General features: G+C 44.8%; 3 protein-coding genes across 3 annotated transcripts; 2 read left to right on the top strand and 1 right to left on the bottom strand.

The window, feature by feature from the left end:
* The first annotated feature begins 305 nt into the window (after positions 1-305).
* Positions 306-8,620, top strand: LOC143008057 (atlastin-3-like). The gene is made up of 14 exons (XM_076159635.1): positions 306-451; positions 1,860-2,082; positions 2,599-2,733; positions 2,850-2,954; positions 3,052-3,102; positions 3,406-3,462; positions 3,573-3,665; positions 3,758-3,896; positions 3,992-4,119; positions 4,201-4,257; positions 4,396-4,467; positions 5,146-5,337; positions 5,475-5,714; positions 6,540-8,620. Exons 2-14 carry the CDS (start codon positions 1,879-1,881, stop codon positions 6,603-6,605), a joined length of 1,539 nt encoding a protein of 512 aa, XP_076015750.1. The 5' UTR covers positions 306-451; positions 1,860-1,878; the 3' UTR covers positions 6,606-8,620.
* A 1,698-nt stretch (positions 8,621-10,318) lies between these two features.
* cfl1 (cofilin 1) lies at positions 10,319-17,869 on the top strand. Its single transcript, XM_076159636.1, has 4 exons — positions 10,319-10,457; positions 14,269-14,579; positions 14,681-14,757; positions 16,964-17,869. Exons 1-4 carry the CDS (start codon positions 10,455-10,457, stop codon positions 17,071-17,073), a joined length of 501 nt encoding a protein of 166 aa, XP_076015751.1. The 5' UTR covers positions 10,319-10,454; the 3' UTR covers positions 17,074-17,869.
* Positions 17,870-18,249: 380 nt separating this feature from the next.
* On the bottom strand, positions 18,250-21,824 carry prss23 (serine protease 23). The gene is made up of 2 exons (XM_076159435.1): positions 21,540-21,824; positions 18,250-20,028 (listed from the first exon to the last, which is right to left on the bottom strand). The coding sequence occupies exon 2, from the start codon at positions 20,009-20,011 to the stop codon at positions 18,869-18,871; it is 1,143 nt and encodes a 380-aa protein (XP_076015550.1). The 5' UTR covers positions 20,012-20,028; positions 21,540-21,824; the 3' UTR covers positions 18,250-18,868.
* Between the last annotated feature and the right edge of the window lie 2,608 nt (positions 21,825-24,432).

Raw genomic sequence — 24,432 nt, forward strand, 5'->3', positions numbered from 1 at the left:
TTAACATGTTATTTATTAAGTTGGTGTGGTTTGTTTGAGTCTCTTGGACCTGTCGTCATTGAGCCGTCCCACTGGCCTTTAGCATCTATATAGTGGTTCACCACCAGGGGGTGTGTTTTCTGTCATTTAAACGTATCTCCTCCCCCCTGTTTATCATCGCCATTGGGCTGTAGTTCCGTATTCGTATCTCTACATTAAAAACTTCATTTCCCGAAGCTACATTGTCTCATTAGCATTCTGGGAAATGTAGTTGTTAAAGCCATCGTACCACACGTCCGAGAATACACAAAAACTACATTTCCCGACATTAAGTTAGAGGCTTAAGACGGAAGCGTTTGAGTTTCGTAGTGGAAAAAAGTTCTCATGGTGTGTGTTCCTGTGTAAAAAGTTACGTTTCAGGCGTTTCTCCGACTCTTACGATTTTGCGTTGAAGTTGTTGGATAACGTACAGGTAACGTTACTGTGAAATATCGAGTCAAACGCTGTCTTTATTGTGATACGGTTGTGAATGCCGAAAGATTCTTGCTCCGTCCGTGACACAACATTCACAATCCCTAACAAGCTAACAGCTAATACGTAAAATGTTTGTTTTTGAAAGCAAATTAGACAAGAAAGCTAATGTGTGTCAGCTTATTCATGCGATACATGTTGTGGTCTATTTACGAAGGTTGCAGGATATTAATAAAGCCACATCAACGTGGCAAATGTCAAGCTAAAGATGTTTGGGTTAAGCAGGATTGCCAACGGCGCATCGTCGGTTTAAACGAAGCATCGCCAACAATCACTTTACATAAATTAGTTTCCCCACAATCAAAGCTTTTTCGTAAGGCTAAACTGTTATTTGTTCGCGGAGGGGCAGAATGTTTTCTTCAGTTCATCACCTTTTGTCTGTTGCTCGCTCTCTCTCTCACACACACACACGCTGCACAGAAATACCTGGCGACATGACATCAATGTTGCCTTTCTTAGTTTGGTGACATCAGTGTTGAAACGCTGTTAGTTTTGGTGTCATCAGTGCTGTAACTGTATTAGGTTGGTGATGTAAGTGTGGTATCTTTGTTAGTTGAGCCTCTGTTGTTTACTTTCGTAGCTGCGGAGTTGAAGCAACACAGTTTTTTTTAACCGTGCTCGAAATAGCAATTTCCTAATTAAACATTAGTTATTTAGCTGTTTGCATAGACAAACTCCCGCAAGTGGCACATTTGACACTGGAGAGGAGCTGCAGTGCCTCTACACCTGGTATGATCCCAATGTGTCACACACACAGACTTGACACACCTTGCAGGCGTTGGTTTTTAGTGAAAGGAGACAGAAAGCTATTTGTATTGACATACAGACACCTCCCTGTCTCAGTCATCATGGGTAGGACATCCTCACCACAGATCATCAACAATGAAGTCCATTGAGAAGTGTTTGGGTGATGCTGATTCCTCTAGCTGGCCTTTCATACATCAGAGACCCTCCAGGCAGCTTTACACAGATATACATATTGTGTTTGATGCCTTTCCGTGTTAAAGCTAAAACTATTTCGACTACTCAATGAAGCAAAGAAAAGCAATCATGTGGGTAAGAAATCGGGATGTAGGCCTGTATGTCCTTCAGTCCTGCAACCAGTAAGGAGTATTATTGATTACTATTATTTGATTAAGGAAGCAATCATGTAAGCAAAGAGTTAATATGATCCACGTTCCAGACGGATAAATCTGAGCGGTGCAAGCGAGACGGCAGCAATTTCCCCTCCCTCATTACAACAATTCAAGGTGCTTTTGAGCAAGGCAGCAAACCCTCAGTGGACAGACTGCAGACGAGGGATTGATCAACTAATTTCAACGCTCATTCTTTTCTTGTGCCTTTCACAGGGACCAACAGCTGTTAAGTATGGGGAGTGAACCAGGTCCAGTTCAAATAGTCTCTGTGTGTAAGGAGGATCACTCCTTTACTTTGGACACAGAGGCTTTGGAGCGAGTCCTGTTGGCGCCCGGGGTCAGAGACAAGCATGTGGTGGTGGTCTCAGTGGCCGGAGCTTTCCGTAAGGGAAAGAGCTTCCTGCTTGACTTCATGCTTCGTTACATGTACAGGAAGGTGAGTTGCTCTTTAACAAAACCCTGCGTGTCACTCATTCACTGTGCCCGACTGTATGTCTCCATCCACAATGCTCAGAGGCCTAAGTCACTGACCTGGAAATGATCTGTTCATTGTTGGAATGTTCTCATGTTGACTAATGGCTGCTGGAGAATAGGGGGCTACAGCAGGTGGGTTCACTGAATAGACCCTCCTGTCAGGTTGGAGGTGGGATCATCAGCAAAATCACTCAGTAAGGAAACATGGATGAAACCAAATGCTGCCACATTTGCATTGGTAAATGATTGCCGATCCCTATTTAAACATCTGAACTGACTGGTTCATTGAACAACAAATATCAAAGAATTTAGTTGGTACTCCTCCTAGGAACAGGTGCTCTGTCAACACCTCTGTACATCCACCTGTCACTGACATGTTACACAAGCAAATGTCTGAAGGATCTTAACTTTACTTTGTCATTCATGCTCTTTTCTTTTGTATTTTGCCACACTTACTCATTCTTTCTTATTTCTGCAGAGTAATCAAGCCTGGCTTGGGAACGACGATGAGCCGCTGACTGGATTTTCTTGGAGAGGGGGTTCAGAACCAGAGACCACAGGCATCCAGCTGTGGAGTGAGGTTTTCCCAATCCAGAAGAATGATGGGACAGAGGTATGTTTGATCGTACAGAGGAAGAAAGGTAGAGTGGATTATGAATATGGAAGAAAGGTGTCTAGGGGTACAAAGGATTTTGCCCACATTTAAGAAAATTCTCTCTGTTCCTGTAGGTGGCAGTAGTGTTGATGGACACTCAGGGAGCGTTTGATAACGAGTCCACAGTGAAGGACTGTGCCACCATCTTCGCCCTCAGCACCATGACCAGCTCAGTGCAGGTGACGGGTCTTTGCTGCTGCTGTTGTTGTTGTTGTTGGTTCAGTCATGCCTCCTCCTCTCCTGTCATGAATTCTTACATTTCTGCTCTTTTTGTAGATCTACAATCTGTCACAGAACATACAGGAAGATGATCTGCAGCAGTTACAGGTTTGTTGTTTATACCGGCTCAGCTTGACGTCAGCAGGTATTGTGATGCAAATAACCTGCTGCGACGCCACATATTTGTTTTGCCTAGGGGTGTGACATGCTAAAAGGTTCTCTACCTGTAAGGTGCAGCAATTATTTCCAAGCCGAAATTATTTACCTTTAGAACACAGACTATGAAAGAAGTAGGTTACAAATCATGCTTATCTGGTTTTAAAAATGAAAATAACATGCTGGGCGTCCCATCATTTCTGCATGTCACTATTATGGTTGCATAACGACTTTAACCCTGCCTCCTCCTCACAGCTGTTCACTGAGTATGGCCGTCTTGCCATGGATGAAATCTTCCTGAAACCCTTTCAAGTAAGGGAAGAACGAGCTGTATTGATGTTGATGCTGATGCACTGATGTGTTTTTGTTGTTGTTCTGTTTTGCTGTGTTGCTTTAAAACTGTGCTTTATCTCTTCCATCAGTCATTGATGTTCCTCATCAGGGATTGGAGCTTCCCCTATGAATACTGCTACGGCCTGAAAGGAGGCAGTGATTTCCTGGATAAACGGTTGCAGGTACCAATTCTGCCGAGACCCTCTGCACTCGTACAGAGCTGAACTTATCTGTGTTTGTGTTCTGATTTTGGGGAATTCACTCTCTTTATAAGGTAAAAGAGGCCCAACATGAGGAGCTGCAGACGGTGAGGGAGCATATCTATTCATGCTTCACCGACATTACCTGCTTCCTGCTACCTCACCCTGGGTTGAAGGTGGCCACCAGTCCTTCTTTCAACGGCCAACTCGGCGGTAAAGTTCATAAATCTCCATCCCCTTTTTTTACTTCCTTTCAGGGCAACATTTATCAGAACTTGTAAATACTGAATATTCTCGTTTTCTGTCAGATGTGACACAGGAGTTCAAAGTGGAACTGGGGAGCCTGATTCCTACTCTGCTGCATCCAGACAGACTGGCAGAGAAAGAAATCAATGGAAACAAAGTCACTTGCAGAGGACTGCTGGAGTTCTTCAAGGTAATACTTCCTCCATCTGAGAACGAGCCCATAAATGAATTACTAACCTCGTATCTGACATTGTAATTTCTGTATTCTCAGGCGTACATCAAGATTTATCAAGGTGAAGACCTGCCACAGCCAAAGACTATGCTGCAGGTACACACTGAAACAAGCCACTTATGTATTTTTACATTACTGAGCTTTCTACATTCTGTTACCCTTCAACCATGGGCAACAGTGTTTTTCTCTTTTTGGTATCAACTGTAATGTGTGTCTGTCTGTCTGTCTCACAAGGCAACAGCAGAAGCCAACAACCTGGCAGCAGTGGCAGCAGCTAAAGATCAGTATTACAAGGACATGGAGAAGGTGGGTCCATGATCGTGATTTGAATGATCATTTACATGTCAGGGTTGCTCGTGCGTACAAGATGGAGCATCAGCAACCACCACTCTCCGCGCCGGCTCACTCAGCTTTGTTTGGTAGTTAATTAGAATTTGTCCCATCATAGAATCTTGGGTTTGTTGAGATTTCAGCCATTTTCTTAATCCATTGTTGGATGGCCTCACTAGAGCGGAATGAGAATTCTTACAGCTCGTGTTTCTGTGCAGTGGGACTTTGAAACACCCAGAGTCAGAAGATCAGAGTGATTGTTGAGCTTGTGTTTTCATTTGCCTTCAGTTTGTCTGATAGCCAACAGGATATTTCAGTCACTCGGTTAGATTGGATGTAAGTTTTGTCATAGGAACAAGTGATTAGAGTTGGGTGTGGATCTCTTACCATTCCTAGAGTTGGCGTTTATACTACTGTGCTATTTTACTGTTTTCTTGTGTGCAATCATCGACTGATCGTTACTGAACGAAATAACCATTTAGTGGAGGAATTTGTTCTTGGAGCTTTCTAGTTTTTGCTCTCTTGTATTCATTTATACTATATCATCAACATCTCGAAATCAAAAGAGGAACAGTCAACACCAATGTTAAATGGGATATTATCATGTGATCCTGTGCCGTTCTCAAGTATCTTTTCTCTCTGTTCTTCTCTAAGGTGTGTGGGGGGGACCTGCCCTACGTGGCGCCCGAATCTCTCACCGAAAAACATCTGTTTTCCTTCCGAGAGGCTCTACATGCCTTCTCTTCGACCAAGAAGATGGGTGGACAAGAGTTTTGTGACCGTTACCAAGAGCAGCTGGAAACAGAGCTGGGCCAAATGTGGCAGTCTTACCTTAAGCACAATGAGGTAAGGCTCAACGTTTCCTGTCACATATCTTGTAAATATGATGCTGAATTTTCATGGAATGCACACACTCACACACTGTACAAGTAGAATAATCTGACTCATCTGCTTTTTTGTGTGTTTTCTCTGCGTTTTTAAAGTCAAAGAACCTCTTCAGCGCCTTCCGGACGCCTGCAGTGTTGTTTGTCCTGGTGTGCTTCCTGTACATCGTCTCTGGGGTGCTGTTCTTCGTCGGCCTGACCACCTTTGCCTTGGTGTGTGACTGTGCTATGGGCGTGGCGATGTTGTCCATGTTGACCTGGGCCTTCATCCGCTACTCAGGGCAGTACCGTCACGTAGGAGTCACCATCGATCAGGCTGCAGGCGTCGTCCTGGAGAAGGTGAGAACAGTTTATGTTCATGACTGTCCTTGTATGAGGCACTGGTGACATTTAGTTACATCACTGCAGAGAAAACATGTCTTCATTTAGTGCTGGCGTCTCTTAGAGCCACTAGAGGGAGCAAAATAGGATGTTAAAATTTGATCAAGCTGAAGAGCAAACAAATGTGAGTGATTTGCAGAATTCAAAGACATTATGTGTCCTGCTGTAAATTAAATGGGAGAAGATACAGTTTTTGCTGTCATTTGATTGGTTTGCAGTAGGTGAGAATACAATGGACAAAGAGGAGCTAAGTTTATGATGAGATGAAACTCTATTTTCTATTTTCCCTGGACTAAGTCAGATTGTTTCTGACCTGTGACAGGAGGAGCAAAGAATGGGATGTAAACAGAAGATGTGTTGTTGGTCATATGGCTGCATGAAATCACATGCTGGCTTCCTAACCGACAGCCGTGTGTCCACTGCTTGAGTCTTCAGGCTGTCTGCAGGCTCAAGTTTGAGGCAGAACTCTCTCCACTAACCTGCAAAATGTACCTGTGAAGACGTGCAGAAGATAAAGTAGACGTAATGAAATATGTAGGCAGTGCAAATAGCAGCCCTTGGAGGCTATTTGGAGGGCGTGCTGTTACCTGTTGCATACCTTAAACCAGGTGTGATTTGAACAGACTGTCATATTTTTAGCCCTGCTTGCATGAGGCCAAATGACTCTTGAGATATTTGATTGAATTAGAAGTTGGTAAATGTCACATGAAGCACTGCATTTAACCAGTGATTGCAATCAAATGGATGTCCTTTCTTTTCCCCCCTCCTCTTTTCTTTTTCTAGGCCACCGTGGCGTTGAACAAGTCGAGAGGAGCGGCGGGGGGCGGCGACCTGAAGAAATCTAACTGAGGCTCCGTAATCCCTGATGCAGTGCAAGCAGCACACAACATAAGCACACATGCAGCAAAGCAAAGTTTGGACAGGGTAACACTAAAATGTCGGTTCACCAGCATCTCAATTATGCACTTATTTCTGCCTGCTCATGTAAAGGTCATTGGAGTCATGAAGGCAGAGGGAATAAGAGCTCTCCCAACGCCTCCTTGCTGATACTGAATGACACTGCCGTTACACAAGTTTACAGTCGGTCTTAATAAGGCGAGTTGTTGTTTACCTTTAAACGATACCAACGCATTTACAAAATTTCACTCATCATGATCATACTTTACATCGCTCAGGCAGGGGGTCGTCATGGTGAGCTACTGCAGTATGTCTTAAAGAAAATAGATAATATGCTGGCTTCAAAAGCTTATACATTTATTCCACTTAAATATGCTGGCTATAAAGCTTATACATTTATACAATTGAAATATGCTGGCTTTAAGGCTTATACATTTATACAACTTTTATGGTGATATTTTTACTACTTTGAAACATTCCGTTCTATTAGGTTCATTACAGATTCTAGATTTGCATTGTGTTTGCTCTAGATTAACATTTCTAGGAGATGAACTGTTACCATTTGCAAAAGCAGAACAGGAAAAGCACTTTTGCACAGCACAGCAGATTTTGACAAGCTCTACGTTACGGAAGTGCAGACGACAACTTTTTAGTTTAAAGTGCATAACTGATTTTCCCTTACTGGAAATTCGTTCTACTTGGTAGAGTTTGATACTTAGCTCTTCTACAGAAATTATATATTGGAACACACTCTTCAAACTCCAAAGATCAAACTAAGCTGGAGGTAGTGGTTACGTCACACAGCCAAACTAGTGACAACTCAGCCAAAGAGTTAACAAAGTATAGTATGTGTTTAAAAAAAGGAGATAGTTCATGTTACTATAGATTCACTACAGTGCTAAATTAACAAATGGCAGAAACCTACATGAGGTTTAGGTGGATACTGTTAGTACATTTTTTTTTGTCGTGGACACTAGATCAGCAGCACTTAGATAAGGTTTTGATTGAATTTGATTTGATTTTTGGATTATATTGTAGGAATGCACCCACCACCCCTCTCTACTACTCTGATATACTATAGATATTGGAAAAACGGCTTCAATTTATATAGAGTTTTTCTGTACGAGGCAAATTTTCAGTCTAACTTTACCTATCACATGCCTATTTGGATCATTTAGAAATTAATGTCATGAAAATAAGTCTTCAACGATATCACCAAAAGGAAAGTTATGTTTAAGTGGCTATGTGATAAGTATTGCCCTCATATCTAGGCAGCCAGTTGACACCACAATGTCCATACATCAGAGTCTTACAGAGAGGTGGCCTTGAATATATTAGATGTTTAGTTGTATTATTTTCCTCTGTGGGGGTCAAGCAGGTCTTCCCAGGCCAAGATGAGTTTAGAACTGGATTGAAGGACTGACTGCAGGAAGCTCTAAAATATAAAACTTAATTTCTTTTCTACTCTGTTCTACATCTCTGGGATCTTGTGTCTGTTGTCACATTCAAAGATTGTGTCATATTTGCACTGTACTCAACCAACCAAGTTCCAATGTGTTTGAAATAACCTGATACTAACGACCCCAAATGTTGATCCATGAGTTGTCTATGGTGTGATTGCATGAAAGGAACACGCTCAAGTCAAAAGAACACAGGGTCCAAATAGAAAAAGTGTCCATACAGAAATGCAGGACCGAGACTTTTCAGTTTCATGATTTCCACGATGTCTGTTTGCACTTTCCATTTCTGCTCCTTTCCACAGGAGGAGGAAACTTAACAAGATCTTAAACTATTCATATTGCACTTCCCATTCCTTTATGGTGCTTTTTTTGCACACAGCTCATTCCAAAAGTGAATATGTGCATGCTATATTGCATTTACTGCTAATGTAATCATCTCTTATAGCGTTATGGTGGCCTTGACTTGATAAAAATGGTTTTATAAAGAATAAACAGAGCTTGAGTCATTCTGCTGCGTCTGTTCATTTATTCATTTTAAGAAGTGGATGGATTAAACTCTCCATAACATCCCATATAGAACATTTTATGTCTTCAACTTAACAACACGGACCCATCGGTTCATCATCATTACAAACTCGTGCCTACCAACATTTTTATGCTTCATCTTAAGACGCTAATACCAGGGTTTAAATATGAGCTCATATTGTGTGTAGGTCAGAATTTAATATAGTCTATAACTGATGTAAACAAACCACGATAGAATCGGAAATGGTTAAAGACTCAGATCTGTGACCTAATCGACCTCTTTCATATACTGTATATACAGGCTGTCATATTTGTTAGGCTGTTTTATCTGCCCCTCTCTCTCTCTCTCTCTCTCTCTCTCTCTCTCTCTCTCTCTCTCTCTCTCTCTCTCTCTCTCTCTCTCTCTCTCTCTCTCTCTCTCTCTCTCTCTCTCTCTCTCTCTCTCTCTCTCTCTCTCTCTCTCTCTCTCTCTCTCTCTGTATATATACTATATCTGTATATTGTGTGTGTGTCTACCTCACACACATTACAGCTCTGGTTAGAAGGAACCTGTCTAAAAACAAATACACCCTAAACGCTGTGTTTTGATACTGTATCGGCAGCATCTTTTGTATTCTCGCGTGAATTTCCTCAACTCTGCTTCTCATTCCCCTCCCTCTTCTTTCTTCTGCCTGGAAATCAGACGTTGATTTTCCTCCCCCCCCCCCCCCCCCCCCCTCCTTCTTTCTCTCTCTCTCTTTCTCTCTCTCTCTCTCCCTCCCTCTCTCGCTCTCCCCGAACGCGTCGCTGTACTGAATTCTGCTCGGGTGAATTTCGTCTCCCTTGTTTCCTTATATGGTGATCAGCGTCGCAGCCAGACCCGCCTTGCGTGGTGAGCAAGGCGCGTTCACGGCGCGCCGTCGCCGCTCACCATTCGCGTCCATATTTGGAAGTGAGTTCAACAAAAAGCCTGCGGAGGGGTGGGGAGAGAGGGAGGCAGAGAGAGGTAGAGTAACAGCAGCGGAGAACTTTACTATAAGAAGATCGCTTTGCGCCTTGCTGCAGAATGTCAGTTAGCAGAGAAACACTTTAGTCACTGAACTCCTCTCACACATTGGGCATCTGAGTGCAGCACTCATTCATACAAAACCAACGCTGTAATCACTTGCATCTATATTATATATTGTGTAGTCTGAAAACCTAACTCTCTATTGTAACATCATGGATAAATCGCAATATATGCCCAATTCAACCATACTCTTGGTTGATAAATGTGGGAGGGATGTGTCACAGGGATGTGTTGGTTTATTCAGTATTAAGTATACAAACACATATATCCCCATAATGTCCAATTGGTATGTTTCATTTGAACATTCATCCTGGCTGCCAGTGTTAGGGAAACATGCACTATTTTTACTATTTACATACATTTACAGTACAGCATAAAATAAGAAACCATTGTGGGAAAAGTCCATTGTAAATCAATGTTTATCTATTTTCGCCTTTAACAGTACAAAGACTGTCTCGGGTACGGACTGGCCTGGGCTCTGTGGTTTAATGTGCTCTTTTGTGACACTAATTGTTGTTTGATTACACTGTCACGCGTGCAATGATTTCCCGAGTGACACACACACACACACACAGTGACCGGCGCAGAGAGCCGCAGACGGACGGCGGTGCTTTGACAGATGTGAGCTCACGCTCGTGCTCGCGTCTCGGAGCAGGAACGCCCTTTAAGGCGCGCTCACGCGGTGCATTCAGTGACTGAGCGAGAACGCCTAGTCATCGACACAGTCCACTCAACTCAATTCACTCAGACCTACCCAGAGCAACAGCCATGGTAAGTTTTACGCCGTTTCTAACAGTATTTCGTACGAGATAATAGCTTTGACTGACCAGTATAAACAAAATCTCAATGTGTGCGCGATGTGCGTTTGTTTTTGAGAGGGATAGGCCGGCTTTAGCATCGAACAAGGCAAGCCCGGTCGGTGTTCTCAGTGCCTGTTAGCGACTCGGCTATGCCGCTTGCTTGAAAGCTATAATGTCTGATGCTGGGCGCTCTAATAACATTACAACTAAAGTCCGAGTCTCGCTTTTATCGCTCCGTTCTGAACGCGGCTTGACAAGACGTGTGGAGGGGATGCCAGAAATGGCCCTAAAAATCGACTGGCGCCATTTCCTTCCTCTCTTTTCTTGTTAACAGAAAGCCGCGTTCCGGGGCCTTGTGGCAACTTCCGCGCTGTCAGAATGGCCCGCAGTCTCTTCGCTGCGCCAGGATTCCTTCCCTCCTTCACCTCAACTTGTCGCTGCTTGTCCCAAATAGCAGCGCGGCGCTGGCAGGTGCAGCGGCGCCGTGGGGCTTCGGAGCTAACGCTATTGTTAGCTAAACTAGCAGCGCTTGCTACGGTAGAAAATGACACCCACTATGGTGGACGGCCGCTAGCTGTGATTTCCGTGCTCTTTGTCTGTGAACGCTGTGTCGCCGGAAGAATTTTGATACGCAGTCGAATTTCAGCAACTGAGCGCTTTCAACCGACAAAGATATTAAACACTGAAAATGTTGTTTTATGGGCGATACACGAAATGGCTGAATGATAGTGAATGCTGTGTTTCTCCTTATAAAGCAATCCGCCGCACACATGTGCGTGTGCTGCATTCACGGCCCCACCCTGAATTTGGTGCAAAGACCGTTTTTGTTTGGTGTTGTGCCCGAGCTGCCATTACGATTAAACTGCGCATTCACACAGTATTTAACCGTATTTTGGCCGCCGTTTAACGTATATTTGAAGGAACGCGGTGGTTATGAAAGTGTGACCGTGTCGGCAGTGTTAGCTGAAGCTAATGGGCCGCTGGCTCTGGCTGATAAGTGCTGCGCATCTTTTTTCTGCCGTGCATCTCATCCTTACCGCCGCTGTGAGGCTCGTCACGTCACTAAACAATCCGGATGGAGCAGTCTGCCCGTCATCACCGCCAAACATCAAGACGATTACCGAGATTTTTTATTGCATGCCCACAACAAGCGAAATCAATTTCCAATTTTAAGTCGCATTCAAATATGATAGGTTATGAAAATAGGTTATACATTTTAAACATTTATGCGTTTTAACACGTGCTTAACAAAACATTGGTCAATATTAGTCCAGTTTTAAGGTCTGAAAGGGAATTCAGATTTGAGCTCTGACCAGTTGAGTGTAAAATCACTTGTTCCGTCACGTATCTGGTCTTTGAGCATGAAGTCATCCCCTCAGAGCTGCTGGCTTGTGACAGCAGCAAAGAAATGCTGCAACTGAAAATTGAGGATGGAACCTATGTCATGAGCAAACTGTATTGTGAGATTTGTCCGCCATGTTGGTGCGGTTTGGTACAACCAACTGCTTAGATTTCTTTTTTTTTTAATGTCGGCTGCCGTTGCCATCCCTTAAGGTTAAATAAGGAACAACCTGGGTTCATACCTAACGCACAACAAAGGGCTGGAGTTCCAACCTGGACTCGTAATATCCCATTTAGTTTCAAGCTTATGTCGTAAAAAGTGTGCAATCTGTTAGTGTTGTAACCCTTCTGTTTAGGCAGCGAACATGAGATTTGAATTGTTGTTAACATGCAAACACAGAGATAGTCACAACCAGCTAGTAGGCCAAACAGAGAGTGGAGTGGAAGGCATAATTAGAATGATGCCTTACCAGTTTGATCATGGTCATCTCATTGGCACTGGAATGTGCCTGACACGTCTTGCTACAGACATGGTTGCCTTTCGGCGTGTCTCTGCAAGTTCAGCTATTTAGTTTCCCCCTAGAAAATAGTATAAGAAAGGACATGTGGTACATTCCTCCTGGTGTGTGGGTCATGAGACGTCCTGTGCAGCATACGACACAACACTCTCTGACCCTATTTCCTGATTATTAGGAGAAATGAAGAATGATTGAAACTCACAACGCAGAATACACAAGTGAGGGAGGAAGTTGGTGGGATTGTTAAAAAGAAAAAGGTCAATGTGTAAATGTGAGTGATGCCTGAATCTATACTGAGAAAGGCCGCATGCACAAAGGGTGCCTTATGCCTCAGTGTGGTCATAGCAGAAGGGTGGAGACAAATGTCATGTGCTGACTCATCCAGAAAATGTATATCCGTCTGTACACAGCAGCAGTATGTGCACAGACTTGAGTACAGCTGCAGGGAGCACAGACGCTGTCGTGTCCCCACCTGGGCTCTCAGTGACGGGGGATGATGGAAGGAAGGTGGTTGGTGTCGGGTTAATTATTACTCTACACATTCTGTTATCTCTCGCCGTTCTTACGCCCTGAGCACGCACACACACACACACACACACACACACACACACACACACACACACACACACACACACACACACACACACACACACACACACACACACACACACACACACACACACACACACACACACACACACACACACACACACACACACACACACACACACACACACACACACACACACAGACACAGAGAGAGTTTCAGCTATTTCCATGTCATTGTTTTTTCCTGGAGGCGTTGCTGCTAACAGTAACGTGGTCCACCGTCCCTGGAGACGTCAAACCCCGTGAAGAGAACCTGTAGCAAAGTCAGAACACCCGTAAGAGCGAGTCTACAGGCCGGCTGTGACTCGGTGACGATGATGCGCCTTGTGTTGCTCCAGTTCAACAGAAGCCCCATTGTCAGTGACTGAACTTTGCACTCGGAACACTTAATTCCTGTCCACACCCTCACCTCACATGGCCATCATTATGGCAGAGACATGGCTGCCGTGCCCAGGAGCACACAGATCTTATGTCATGTTTTATCCCTCCTGGTCCTGACCCATGTCACGATCACTAACCCCCTGCCCTCCCCCCTCCCTCACTCAGCTGACCCGATTTTTACATCTAAACTCCACCCGGACTTCGGTCCAACAGTCATGGTCACGTACTTGCTCTCGGTATTCTTAGAGTCTGACCTGATGCAGAGCAGATGACATGAAAGGCTTGATGGGGCATTTATTCATTTGGATACATTGCGTACATGCATGAGCAGCATTCCTCAGTTTGACTCCACTGCAGCAAACGGCTTGCCACAACATGTCAGAGCCACACCTTCTGCAGCTCAGCTCTGCTTAAAGCTCTTTCTCAAGAAACATTCCGTGTGTGTGAGTGTGTTATTCACCAGGTCTGTCATACGATTCTAAGACTCAGGCGCTGCACCTGAGCCAAACGAACCATGGGCAAAATAACGCATTTAAAATGTCAAAAGTACAGTGGGAAAAAGTACACTCACACACACAGCATTACGATCGGTCCTGCCTGAGCTCGCGTGCTATCTTGGAGCACACACACACACACACACAGGTATAAGATAATGGTTGTGTCTAGTAGGGCAGGAGTTCAAACTGACCCTCAGTCACATGTGGTGACCTCTGACCCTTTGTAGTTTCCTGATATTCTATTGTCATCTCTCCTTCCTTGTCAAACATGATGGCGCCTGTTACCTGCTGTTATAGAGCATGACATGGTCCCATACCATCTTAACAAGGGGAAACATCAGCTTATTGTGTCTAAGGCGTCATCTGTTCTGTGAAAGTTAAGCCTGTTTTAAAAACGATGGACTCCCAGTTAATGATTGAACAACTCTCCCCACAGGCCTCCGGTGTGACAGTGGCAGACGAAGTGCTTGCAGTCTTCAATAAAATGAAGGTGCGTAAGGCCCAGCCCAACGAGGAAGACAAGAAGAAGAGGAAGAAGGCTGTGGTTTTCTGCATGAGCGAAGACAAAAAAAATATCATTCTTGAGGATGGCAAAGAGATCCTTCAGGGCGACGTGGGCACCACCATCCAAGACCCCTTCATGCACTTTGTCAAGATGCTGCCCGATAAAGAGTGCCGGTATGCCCTTTACGACGCCTCCTTCGAGACCAAGGAGACCAGGAAGGAGGACCTGGTCTTCGTCATGTGGTGAGTACGAGCGCCAATTTGTTGTGTGTGTGTGTGTGTGTGTTTGGAGTATTTTGCTTCACGAGGCCTCTGGGTTTAATGATGCTGTCTGGGCGTTGCAGGGCTCCAGATGATGCCACCACACCGTGCAAGATGCTCTACGCCAGCTCAAAAATGGCTCTCAGGGGCAAATTTGGTGGTGAGTGTTTGCATTTATTCCTTTTGAAATGACTAACCCCACCTGATGTGTCACACACACATATCACTGTCTTTATTTAGGTTGTCAACTGTGAAAGGGTGTGCCTGGCAGCCAAGGTCCACGGTGAAGCGTTGCCCAACTTTACAGAGGAGTCGAGTTACATAACCCTTGTGATGAATCGCCCCTGTTCGGGAGTCCTTCCTCTAGTTTGGGAGTCCTTCCTCTGGTTTGGGAGTCCTTCCTCTAGCTTTGAAGTCCTTCCTCTGGTTTGGGAGTCCTTCCTCTGGTTTGGGAGTCCTTCCTCTGGTTTGCGAGTCCATCCTCTGGTTTGCGAGTCCGTCCTCTAGTTCAGTGGTTCCCAAAGTGGGGGGCGCAGCACTTGACATGAAGAGGAGTGATAACAATAAGTATGGCCTCAGGCAAATGAACGAGGCCATACTTCTTTGCTTCTGCGAGAATGAGCGTTCAGGAAACATTCATGCTCCATGTGTTTGTAGCCTCTGTAGTCACGTTTGACTCTTTGGCCTGGTTGTTGTTTATCGGCCCTTTTTCCACAGTTTGCGCTCATCGGCCGGTCTGACACATGGTTAGCTTCGCAAGCAGCTAGTTTAACGTTACAATCAGTTGTGAGGGATTGAACTTATTATAAACGCCTCATTGGTATCGCAGCAGGAGAATGATGGATTACCCGCTGCTAGGTAGGAGAGCCGTGGCCACACTCCCTTTTGCCGCATCCTACCTGTATGAGCCTAAATAAAAACCACATACAGGTGGAAGCTGGACATGAAACTGAACTTAAGAGTGACAGCTGCAACACCGACCTGAGGTGATCTGCAGTTTTGCGAGCCCTGCAGAAGGGGGGCCCTGCAGAAAAAGTTTGGCAACCACTTCTCTAGTCTACATTTTCTGTGGCATTTAGTGGTCCAGTTTTTACTGTTACTACGGCGACGTCCGCTGCTGTAGATTTGATTTGCTTCTTCTCCACCTGTGGTTGGCCCCCAGTTGTGACACGTCTGACCTTTTGTTTGTGTGTAGACATTTTAGGTGTTTGCAGTGCCCTCTTCCCTCGTCCCTTCAGCCCCCTCTGCAGGCCTTCATTTGGTCCTGCATGCCCCTGCTTATCCTGCTCACACACACACACAAGAGCCCCTCCAGCTCAGTTATTTGTTTACCATGAATATTTGTATAAGCTGTTTGTTCGTTGCCTTTGAAACTTGCACCCGTCCCTCTGCGTACTCCAGTATCCAGCTGGGATTCTGTGATTCTAAAGTTTGGGTGGAAGTCCCAAGGTGGCGTTTGTTGCAACTAAAATCTAACCCATTGAGTCGGCAGACGGGCGCGGACACACCTGTCTGACTCATCCTGAACACAAAGGGCTGTGGCTTTAAGAACACCCACTTTGAAGGATTGGAGTGTTTTGCAGTGTCTCTCGGCGTGACGTTAGGTGTAGGGCCGCAGTTATGGAATATATTTAGAATCGAGTATTCTAGCGATTACTCGATTAATCCATGGGATAATCTAATAATACATTTTGCATTAGTAAACAACAATACGAAATAATGCATGACAGGCCTGTTAAAGCGACCGGGCAATTGACTTTTATTCCTCAAACACTGGGAATAAGAGTGTTTGTGTGCACGCGTGTGTGAGGGAGGGTCAAAGAGACGAGTGTGTGTGAAATGGAATTATTGTGTAGGCTATTCAGCTCTTGCAATTTAACACACTTAGTTTCCACATCTCAACATGTTATCTACTCAAACCAACGTCAGTTACAGCCGATACAAATACCATACGTTGCAACTAGCAATGGTAGGCTACATTAAATTAGCTAACATCAATGTTTATGTTAACTTGTGACGGCGATGCTTGGTGAGCTGGAGTTACCAGCTTTCAGTTGAGATGTTGAAACATGGTAGATGTGCTGTTGTGTTACGCCAGTTCTGCTTTGCAGTAGACACATGGCACTTCTTTTTTAAGTGTGAAATGATTCTTAACTTTGGACATTGTCTTTTACAGACGGTTTCATGGCTCTCCGCCATCGCGCCAACTTATTTCTGATAGTAGGGGTGTGCGTCCACAATAACACTGGAAAAATGATCCCTGAGCTAAGCAGGCCACATATCGCAGGCGATAGGAATTAAAGGAAGTCTTTCACCGCTTTCGAGTTTATAACTTTGAAATATTTGTTTGTTTTTCCCAATCCCAGGTGTTAAACACGATTGGCAGGTGAACGGGAGGGACGAATTCATGGACCGGAAAGCCCTCGCCGAGAAGCTCGGCTCAGACGTGACCACTTTGGAAGGATACCAGGTCTAACGGTGTCTTTGACCGAGGCCTTCCAGACGCAGCTGTGGGGGTTTAGCTGTTCATTCCAGTGGGGGTTTGGAGGTGGGCGGGGCTAAAGCGGGACCAGCACCATTCATGGGACTCCTGGGGCGGGCACATTGTGGGAGGGGTTAAATGACAGACTGTCATTCCAATTCAAGCAACATAACGATTATGGACAAAACACACAAAGGAAAGTAAAATTAAGCCACAACTGAGGAAGGATAATGACGATATTAAAAATTCAGTACACATATTGTTAAATGTTAAATTTAAAGGGTTTTGTTCTTTTCAGGTCCATTTGACTGATTGCAGATAAAGGGATGGTTAGCGGTCCGGCCATTCAATCCCAAATAAATTGTTCCAACTTTTTTTTTTTTTTTTGCCAAACTTCGAGTTAAGTTTTATAAGTGTGTGTGTAGTTGAGACTAGGTGTAGTGTAAAATCAACTCATCTTGATTGCACATTATGTATCAAACCTTCTCTGGGGGGGGGAACACAGTTAAAACACATTTTTCATTGTTTATTTTTCTTTTTAACATGCAAAAAGTTCCTGAAGCCGATCGATTTTTCTTTTTATTCCCAGATGTCGCGTCAAAAACATTTGATGTAGTAAAAACATTCCTTCTTGATTAAAAAACTAGGATCTGTTCGGTTAAGTTTGTGATGGTGTTGAGGTCCGATGGGGAGCGACGTGTATATGAAAGTCCAGTGAGCGCTTAGACGGAATATTGAGTGGTGGATGTTTTGTATCGTCTCCTTATCTCTAATAAAAGGCACTAAACTACTGACTCGTACTGCTCCTTTTGTCCTCTTTTCATTTAGACACAGCTGTTATTTAAGTTCTGATAAACTGATTCCTGCTTGAATCCCATGAGGCTCCACCTAAATGTGTGTGTGTGTGTGTGCGTTTGACAATGGGTTGAAAGTCACAAACTGTTTGGACTCGGACTCACTGCTTTGATGCTGCAATGTTTTCACTTATTTTGGTAGCCAAAGTGACCTAGATGTATAGTGGAAGGAGCCGTATGCAAACCACATGCAAACTCATCATTGGTTTGTGCACAAGTTTTGTTTTTGGGTGTAAAGAAACGTTCAGTGTAACACCGGTGCTGCACAACCCGACATGACCACCAGAGGGCGCGCCAAGACCACTCAAAGACCAGCCACGGTTAGACGTTTTATTAAAATATATACATATGAAGCATTTTAAATTAAACAAACACTGTCCCTCCTATACACATAAATGCACACTGCCCACTCTAAAGAAACATGTACAAAGATCATTAACCCTTTATCGGGAATAAACTTCTCAATCCTCCATGCAGGCACACATGCTGATTCAACTAGGAAGGAGTTAAAGAATGGGAACGATATAATCGTCTCTAACAGACTGCAATCATCCACGGTGCTACTGAGACACACTGCACACGTTAGCAGAGGTCTAATTTCCCCTCTTTAGAAAAGTGTCTTGATTTAATAAGATGGAAATCTTGACTGCATTATTAATCTGACTGCAGGGGGGGGGGGGGATGCTTTCAAAGATGCCATGATGACATCAGTCAGATTTAGGCCCAAAGGTTAACAACAGCAAATGAAACTGTCAGAAAAATGTCTTTTTAGATCACAGATGAATGTATCTGCTTGTGAGCCACTGATGGATGTTAAATAGATTAAATCCTTTTTAAAATGTCCAAGAAGAACCAAAGATGTTTCATATTCTTTGTTACTTCATGCTTTCTTTTCTTTCACTCAGCTCCTTCAAAGCTTGTGTCTCTTCTCCATCTCAGTCCTGCAGACAGTCTAGTCGGTTCCCGTGGACCCAGTAACAGATCTGAGCAAACTTCAGAGGCGTGATGCGCACGGCCACGTTATAATCTCTGTTCTCTCCATCGATCTCCAGCCACTGGTGTCCAGAGAAAATTCCGATGACCTTTCTTTCCCAGCGTTCTAAGCCGTCATCCCACACCCTTCCGTACACCCCTGAGCCGCTGGCTCCGGGCCGGGCGTCACAGTGCTGGTATATCAGGTCGTTGGACTCTTCTTCTACAGGGCAAAACCGGTAGACAAGCTCCCCTTGTCTGTCGCTGTCAAAACCAGAGAAGTGGATTCGCTTCCCTGCCAGGTCATCAGAGGTCGGAGCAACAGCAAGGCGCATGAAAGGCCGACGGTGTGGCCACCGCAGCTCCAGCAGGGCGTAATCAAAGTCCATGCTGACGTCTTGAGGGCCCTGGATCCAGCCCTTAGGCACACGAGTCCGTTTCACCCTGACCCAGCGTACCAGAGGTTTCTTGGCAGATGTAAGCTCAGCGTTGGTGCCATTGAAAGGAGGATTCAGGAAGCCCACCCTGAGCTTCCGCGCCCCCTTGACATAATCCTTCCCGTCATGCACACAATGTGCAGCTGTCAGGACGTGACGTTGGGAGACGAGAACGCCTGTGCAGCCAGTGGAGATCCGCACGGCTGTGGAGAACGGGTAGTCAGACAGGAAGTTGTCACCTCTGATGTTAAAACGTCCGTCCGCTCCATAGATCTGCCGCCTTACACGCCTGTGCCTGGGCTTCATCCTCGGTGACAGGCGGGCAAAGGGAGGTGTGGCGCTCTCAAGCTCCTCATCATCTTCCACATCGACAGTCGTAAGAGTGCGGGAACCATCAGCGTACAGGGTCTCAAAAGCCAGTTTGTCATTGAGCTCTTCCTTTTGAACGCCTCGCTCTCCTTTGTGGAAGCAACTGGAGTTGCAGTGAGTGGTGAAGTCCAGCTGAGTCTGAGCGCTGAAGCAGGACCGGGTGAGCGACGTAGGAGTGTGAGGCACCAGCGCTGGGACGTGGACAGGGTGGTGGTGAGGAGGGTGGAGGAAGGACAGAGCGAGGGGCAGCAGGAGCAGGAGGAGCAGGTGAGCCAGGACGGAGCTGGGACGTGGTGACATGGTGGAGACACGAAACACTGCAACCACACACAAAGGAAGCAAACACACAAGATAATCAGATTATTGTTTTTGCAGGAACACTAAACTGAGCACACAGCTGTGAAGAACAAGAATAATCCCTCTGACCAATACACAAACTATGATCCCTCATTAAGATGGACTCTTTCCCATTGACAGGCTGTAAATCACGATGCCTATGCATGTGAGATCAGCTTACAAACTCTGAATTTCATCTCTTGAGAGGCGGAAACAATGACCCTCTTGTTCCTATAAAATAGATTACCAGTAAAGCCTGCTAGAAAGAACAAGCATTTTAATGTCTGCTACAAATGCCACAGACACATTCCATAGGAGAGAACAGGTTCAATGGTCATGTCCTTCATATTACACATAGTATTGGGCTGACTAACAGTCCAACACATATTTGAGAGGTAAGGAGGTGTTTTCCATCAAACATTAACTAGTCACAGTATGTGTGTGTGCGTGTGTGTGTGGGCTCTTGAGGGCAGATCAGCAGGCACACAGAGATACTTGATCCAACCCCCTTCAGACTGTGGACCCAGGGTGTGTAAAAGTGAAAAGAAACAAGTCGGGGCACGGTGGTAAAGCAAAGCATTAATTTCAACAAAAGACAGGGTGGGGCCAGAGTCCATACGCTTGAAGTACAAATGTGCTGCTGCCCCCATATAAAACCACAAAGGAGGCCGAGTTATGCAGACGTTCCCACAGATATTAGGTCCTCATCATCACCACCCCCTCCACACACACACGCACACACACCTTTACCTTCCATGTTGACATGTTACATATATTATATCCTACTCATTAAGGAGAATTTGTCCATGTCGTAAACTAAATAAATGGAGGGATTAAACTGTAGATCTACAAATATCACCCACAGGTAAAACAGGTAAGATATAGCTGACATATTGGGATGTAAGCTACTTTATAACCCTGTCTTTGTCCGTTTAATCATACGACTAAGATGACTTATAATGAAAACCACTACAAAAAGAAAAGTCCAGGAGAATTCCCTTTGCAGAAGTGACACAAACGCATTATAACTGATGATGACGGTGGTGGGAGAGAGCAGATTTTCACGTCACCTCTGATCTGCTCGTGTCTATTTAAAGAAGAATATGATTCCATTCCATCCACTTGCTGCAATGCCAGTTTGAAGCCTGGAATCACACCAATCTAATTTGACGCACGCAGCAGTGGACATCCACCACACACACAATCACGTTTCCTTTCAGCTAAAACTCTCAACTTTCACTAAACACGAAAAGAATGGACCACCCGACGTCCTCAGTCACCTCATTTCATCATGGAGCGCTTTAAATCTGTGAAAATCAGAATTCTACATCAACTCTTGACGTTCCGGTAAAAATGCTTATTAATCCAGCGACCTATGAATGCATCACCGGTCACTGTCCTCAAACACAACACGTGTCGACACTCAAAACAAACCGATATAAAAGTACAATCACGCGCGCTGTGAAGCATCTGATAACGTCATATACTTTACCCGCTAATGTGAGGTAACTGTGTCGGGTTTACATCCCAGTGGCGTTTAGGTGCCCATCAAAAGTAGCGGAAAGGATGATGTCGCAGTTCTTCCTCATGTCTGCAGACAGACAGGTACTTCTCCTCTTCGTACTCTTACAGCGTGGAGTCCAACTACAGCACCAGATGCTGAGGCTCTACCAGTGCGTCACTCACTGCCCCTGAAACCTGCTCCGCTCTGCGATCAGGAGTGTGTGTGCGTGTGTGTGTGTGTGTGCGTGCGTGCGTGCGTGTGTATGTGGGTCTACAATATGTGTGAACAGGAGTGTTTTCTCTGCAGCGTCCTCCCTCAGGTCCTCACGCCCCGCCCCTCTCTGCAGCCACCATGCAAACAGCTGTTGATCAGCTGGAAAGTAGGATGAAGAAGTGAAAAGTGCTGAAACTTTATGTCCCTTCACTCAGACGACAAGTAAATATAAATATGCACGTTAAAAAAAGATAAATCAAATCATTAATGGAGAACAGAAACACAAGAATCAAATTATAAAGCCAAATGTCCCCACATGAGGCCATGGGGACACCAGAGTTCACCAGAGGGACCATGTGACAGATATTCCTCATCAGTTTAATGGACGCACCGGACTCAACCGCGCTGTGGCAGTGAGAGTTGTTGTGCTGGAATGTTTCTCTCTGATCCAAAACGGCTGGGATCCTGCAGTATCCAATGTTTTCTGTGCCAGTTGCAGATTGTCTTTGTTTATACTCTTTGTCTTATCAGGCATTTGGCCGTTTGATTAACAGCTTACAGTTACAGCCAAGCAAGAAAAGTCTTGTTTCAGGCCAAAATATGTTTCTTTACCCCCTGTGCCAAAGGCCGGGAGCAGGTGGTGATAGTGAGGCAGGTTAATGGACTCCTGTGTGCTGGTAGCTGTCGGGCGGGAGGATCGTCGGGGCATGTTGGCAGCGGCGTTCACACGTCCTCTGCATGCCGGATCATCCCGCTTCCCCGCATGCCTGACCTTGATCTCCATGAGGTCCTTCATGTCTCACTCAGGATCTCTGTGAACCTGTGGAATTTGGGAAGCAGGTCAGTGTTTCTCCCATGGGGTGATCCCGCTTCATGGGTGCTGAAACAAACCTTCCAGTCACAGTCACAGCACCTTCAGGAATGCTAAGGAATCTCCCAACAAGGACACAAGTCAGGCTCTCCACACAATGTGCCCGCTGTTGTCCTGGCTGCAGGGGAAACACCTTCTTCTTAAGGTGCTGCAGTGAAATATTTACTCCACTAATCAGATTAGCGGTAACATGTAAAGAAGAATGTCTCTGTCAGTGTTATATCTTCTTAAATCCTCTTAATTGAGAACTGAATGAACAATGATTGATTTTCATGCTTTCAGGTGTTGTGAAGCTTTACATTTTCCACAACAAGAGAGTTTAACTCACTCAGCAGTTTGTTTTAACGTCTAAATCTGTCAAATAGTCAAGTCATCAGATTCATGTAGTGGAGTTAAAGGTGCAATATTTATATCTGTTATAAAACGCTTTTCTGCCCCATCAGGTGAACTCAAATGCACGGTTGTCGAGACAAAAGCAAGGTTTTCTTTGTTGTGTTATGTGTGTGTAAGTATGTGTGTGTGTTTGGTCAATTAGCTACTTGGCTTCTGTTTCCAGGTTGTTTCCCCTTCCACCTCCGGCTTTTCCTGCTGATATTTCCGTTCTTTTTCCGACACTTTGTATGAACTTAAACGTGAAACAGGATACGGGTATGACAGCAGATGCCTGTGCCGGTGCATCAAAGGTGCATGGAAACTTTCCAGCGCGTTTACCAAACTGTTTCAAACTGTGTAATTCGGTAAAGATGCCGTGTCGAGATAAACAAAAGACTCTTCACGGTCCAGATCGCTCATGTCCGGCTTAGACGTAGACAAGTAGATTCCTTGGCTAATTTTGGATATATAGATCATTCATAGTTTAGCGTTCTAAGGAGGCACCTGCATTATATTTGACAGTTTAAAGGAAGAATATGTCAAATAAAAGCAGTTAGAAACAGCTGTTGGATGTGTTCCTTGTGTTTCTGGACCTTTTTGCGGTTTTGGCAAAGTTCATTCAATTGTTCTTTGAGACCTGCTTGTTCCTGTTCAGGGTCACAAGGGGCGGCGGCCAATAGCAGCAAGCTCCCAGCACGCAATTCTTCCAGCTAACACTGTCAAAGTACACATTCTGATGTATGTACAAGGGTTGATTGGTAAGTTCTGAGCCTCACGCTGTTTCATATTTCATAATGGCTTTTCCTAGTTTTGTTGACGTCCTTGTTGGAAGTTGGTTAATTAGAGATGTTTGTTTTATGTTGACAAAAATAAAACTACATGAAAACAATTAATAATGTGTTGAACATCACACATCTGTGACATTTAACTGTGTAGGGGTGTGTGTTTTCTTACCATCCACTTCTTGTCCGTCTCTTCAACACGGAGGTCCTGAAGGTCACTGACCTGTGTGCTCAGCCCCTGACCCTCCAATCTGAAACGCACACACACACGCACACGCACACACACACACACACAACACACACAGGAGTGCTGTCGTATACACATTCTGGCCCGGCTCAAACTCACACTTTCCAAGATGATTCATTTAAGAAAACAAACAGGACCAAGTTTTTTCCTCGAGGGAGAAATGGACGTCATTTTCCTTAATGTGTTATTAGTCTGTCACCGAATACAGAGAGAGAGATGAAAACAACCGACAGAAGCACGGCCATCTTCTCACGTTCCTCATAATTATTCTGTGTTTGCACATGATTCCCCTTAATATGTGTCATTACTGGTAGCTGTCTAGGCTGAGCATGTTCAGCCTGGAAGATTCCACATCACTGAGTTCACCCCGGGTATATGTGAGCAGCTATACCTTGA

The sequence above is a fragment of the Genypterus blacodes genome, unplaced genomic scaffold (genome assembly GCF_046128005.1).
Source record: "Genypterus blacodes isolate CSIRO-AG114 ecotype Tasmania unplaced genomic scaffold, CSIRO-AGI_Gbla_v1 ptg000098l_1, whole genome shotgun sequence".
NCBI classification, from domain to species: Eukaryota; Metazoa; Chordata; class Actinopteri; order Ophidiiformes; family Ophidiidae; genus Genypterus; species Genypterus blacodes.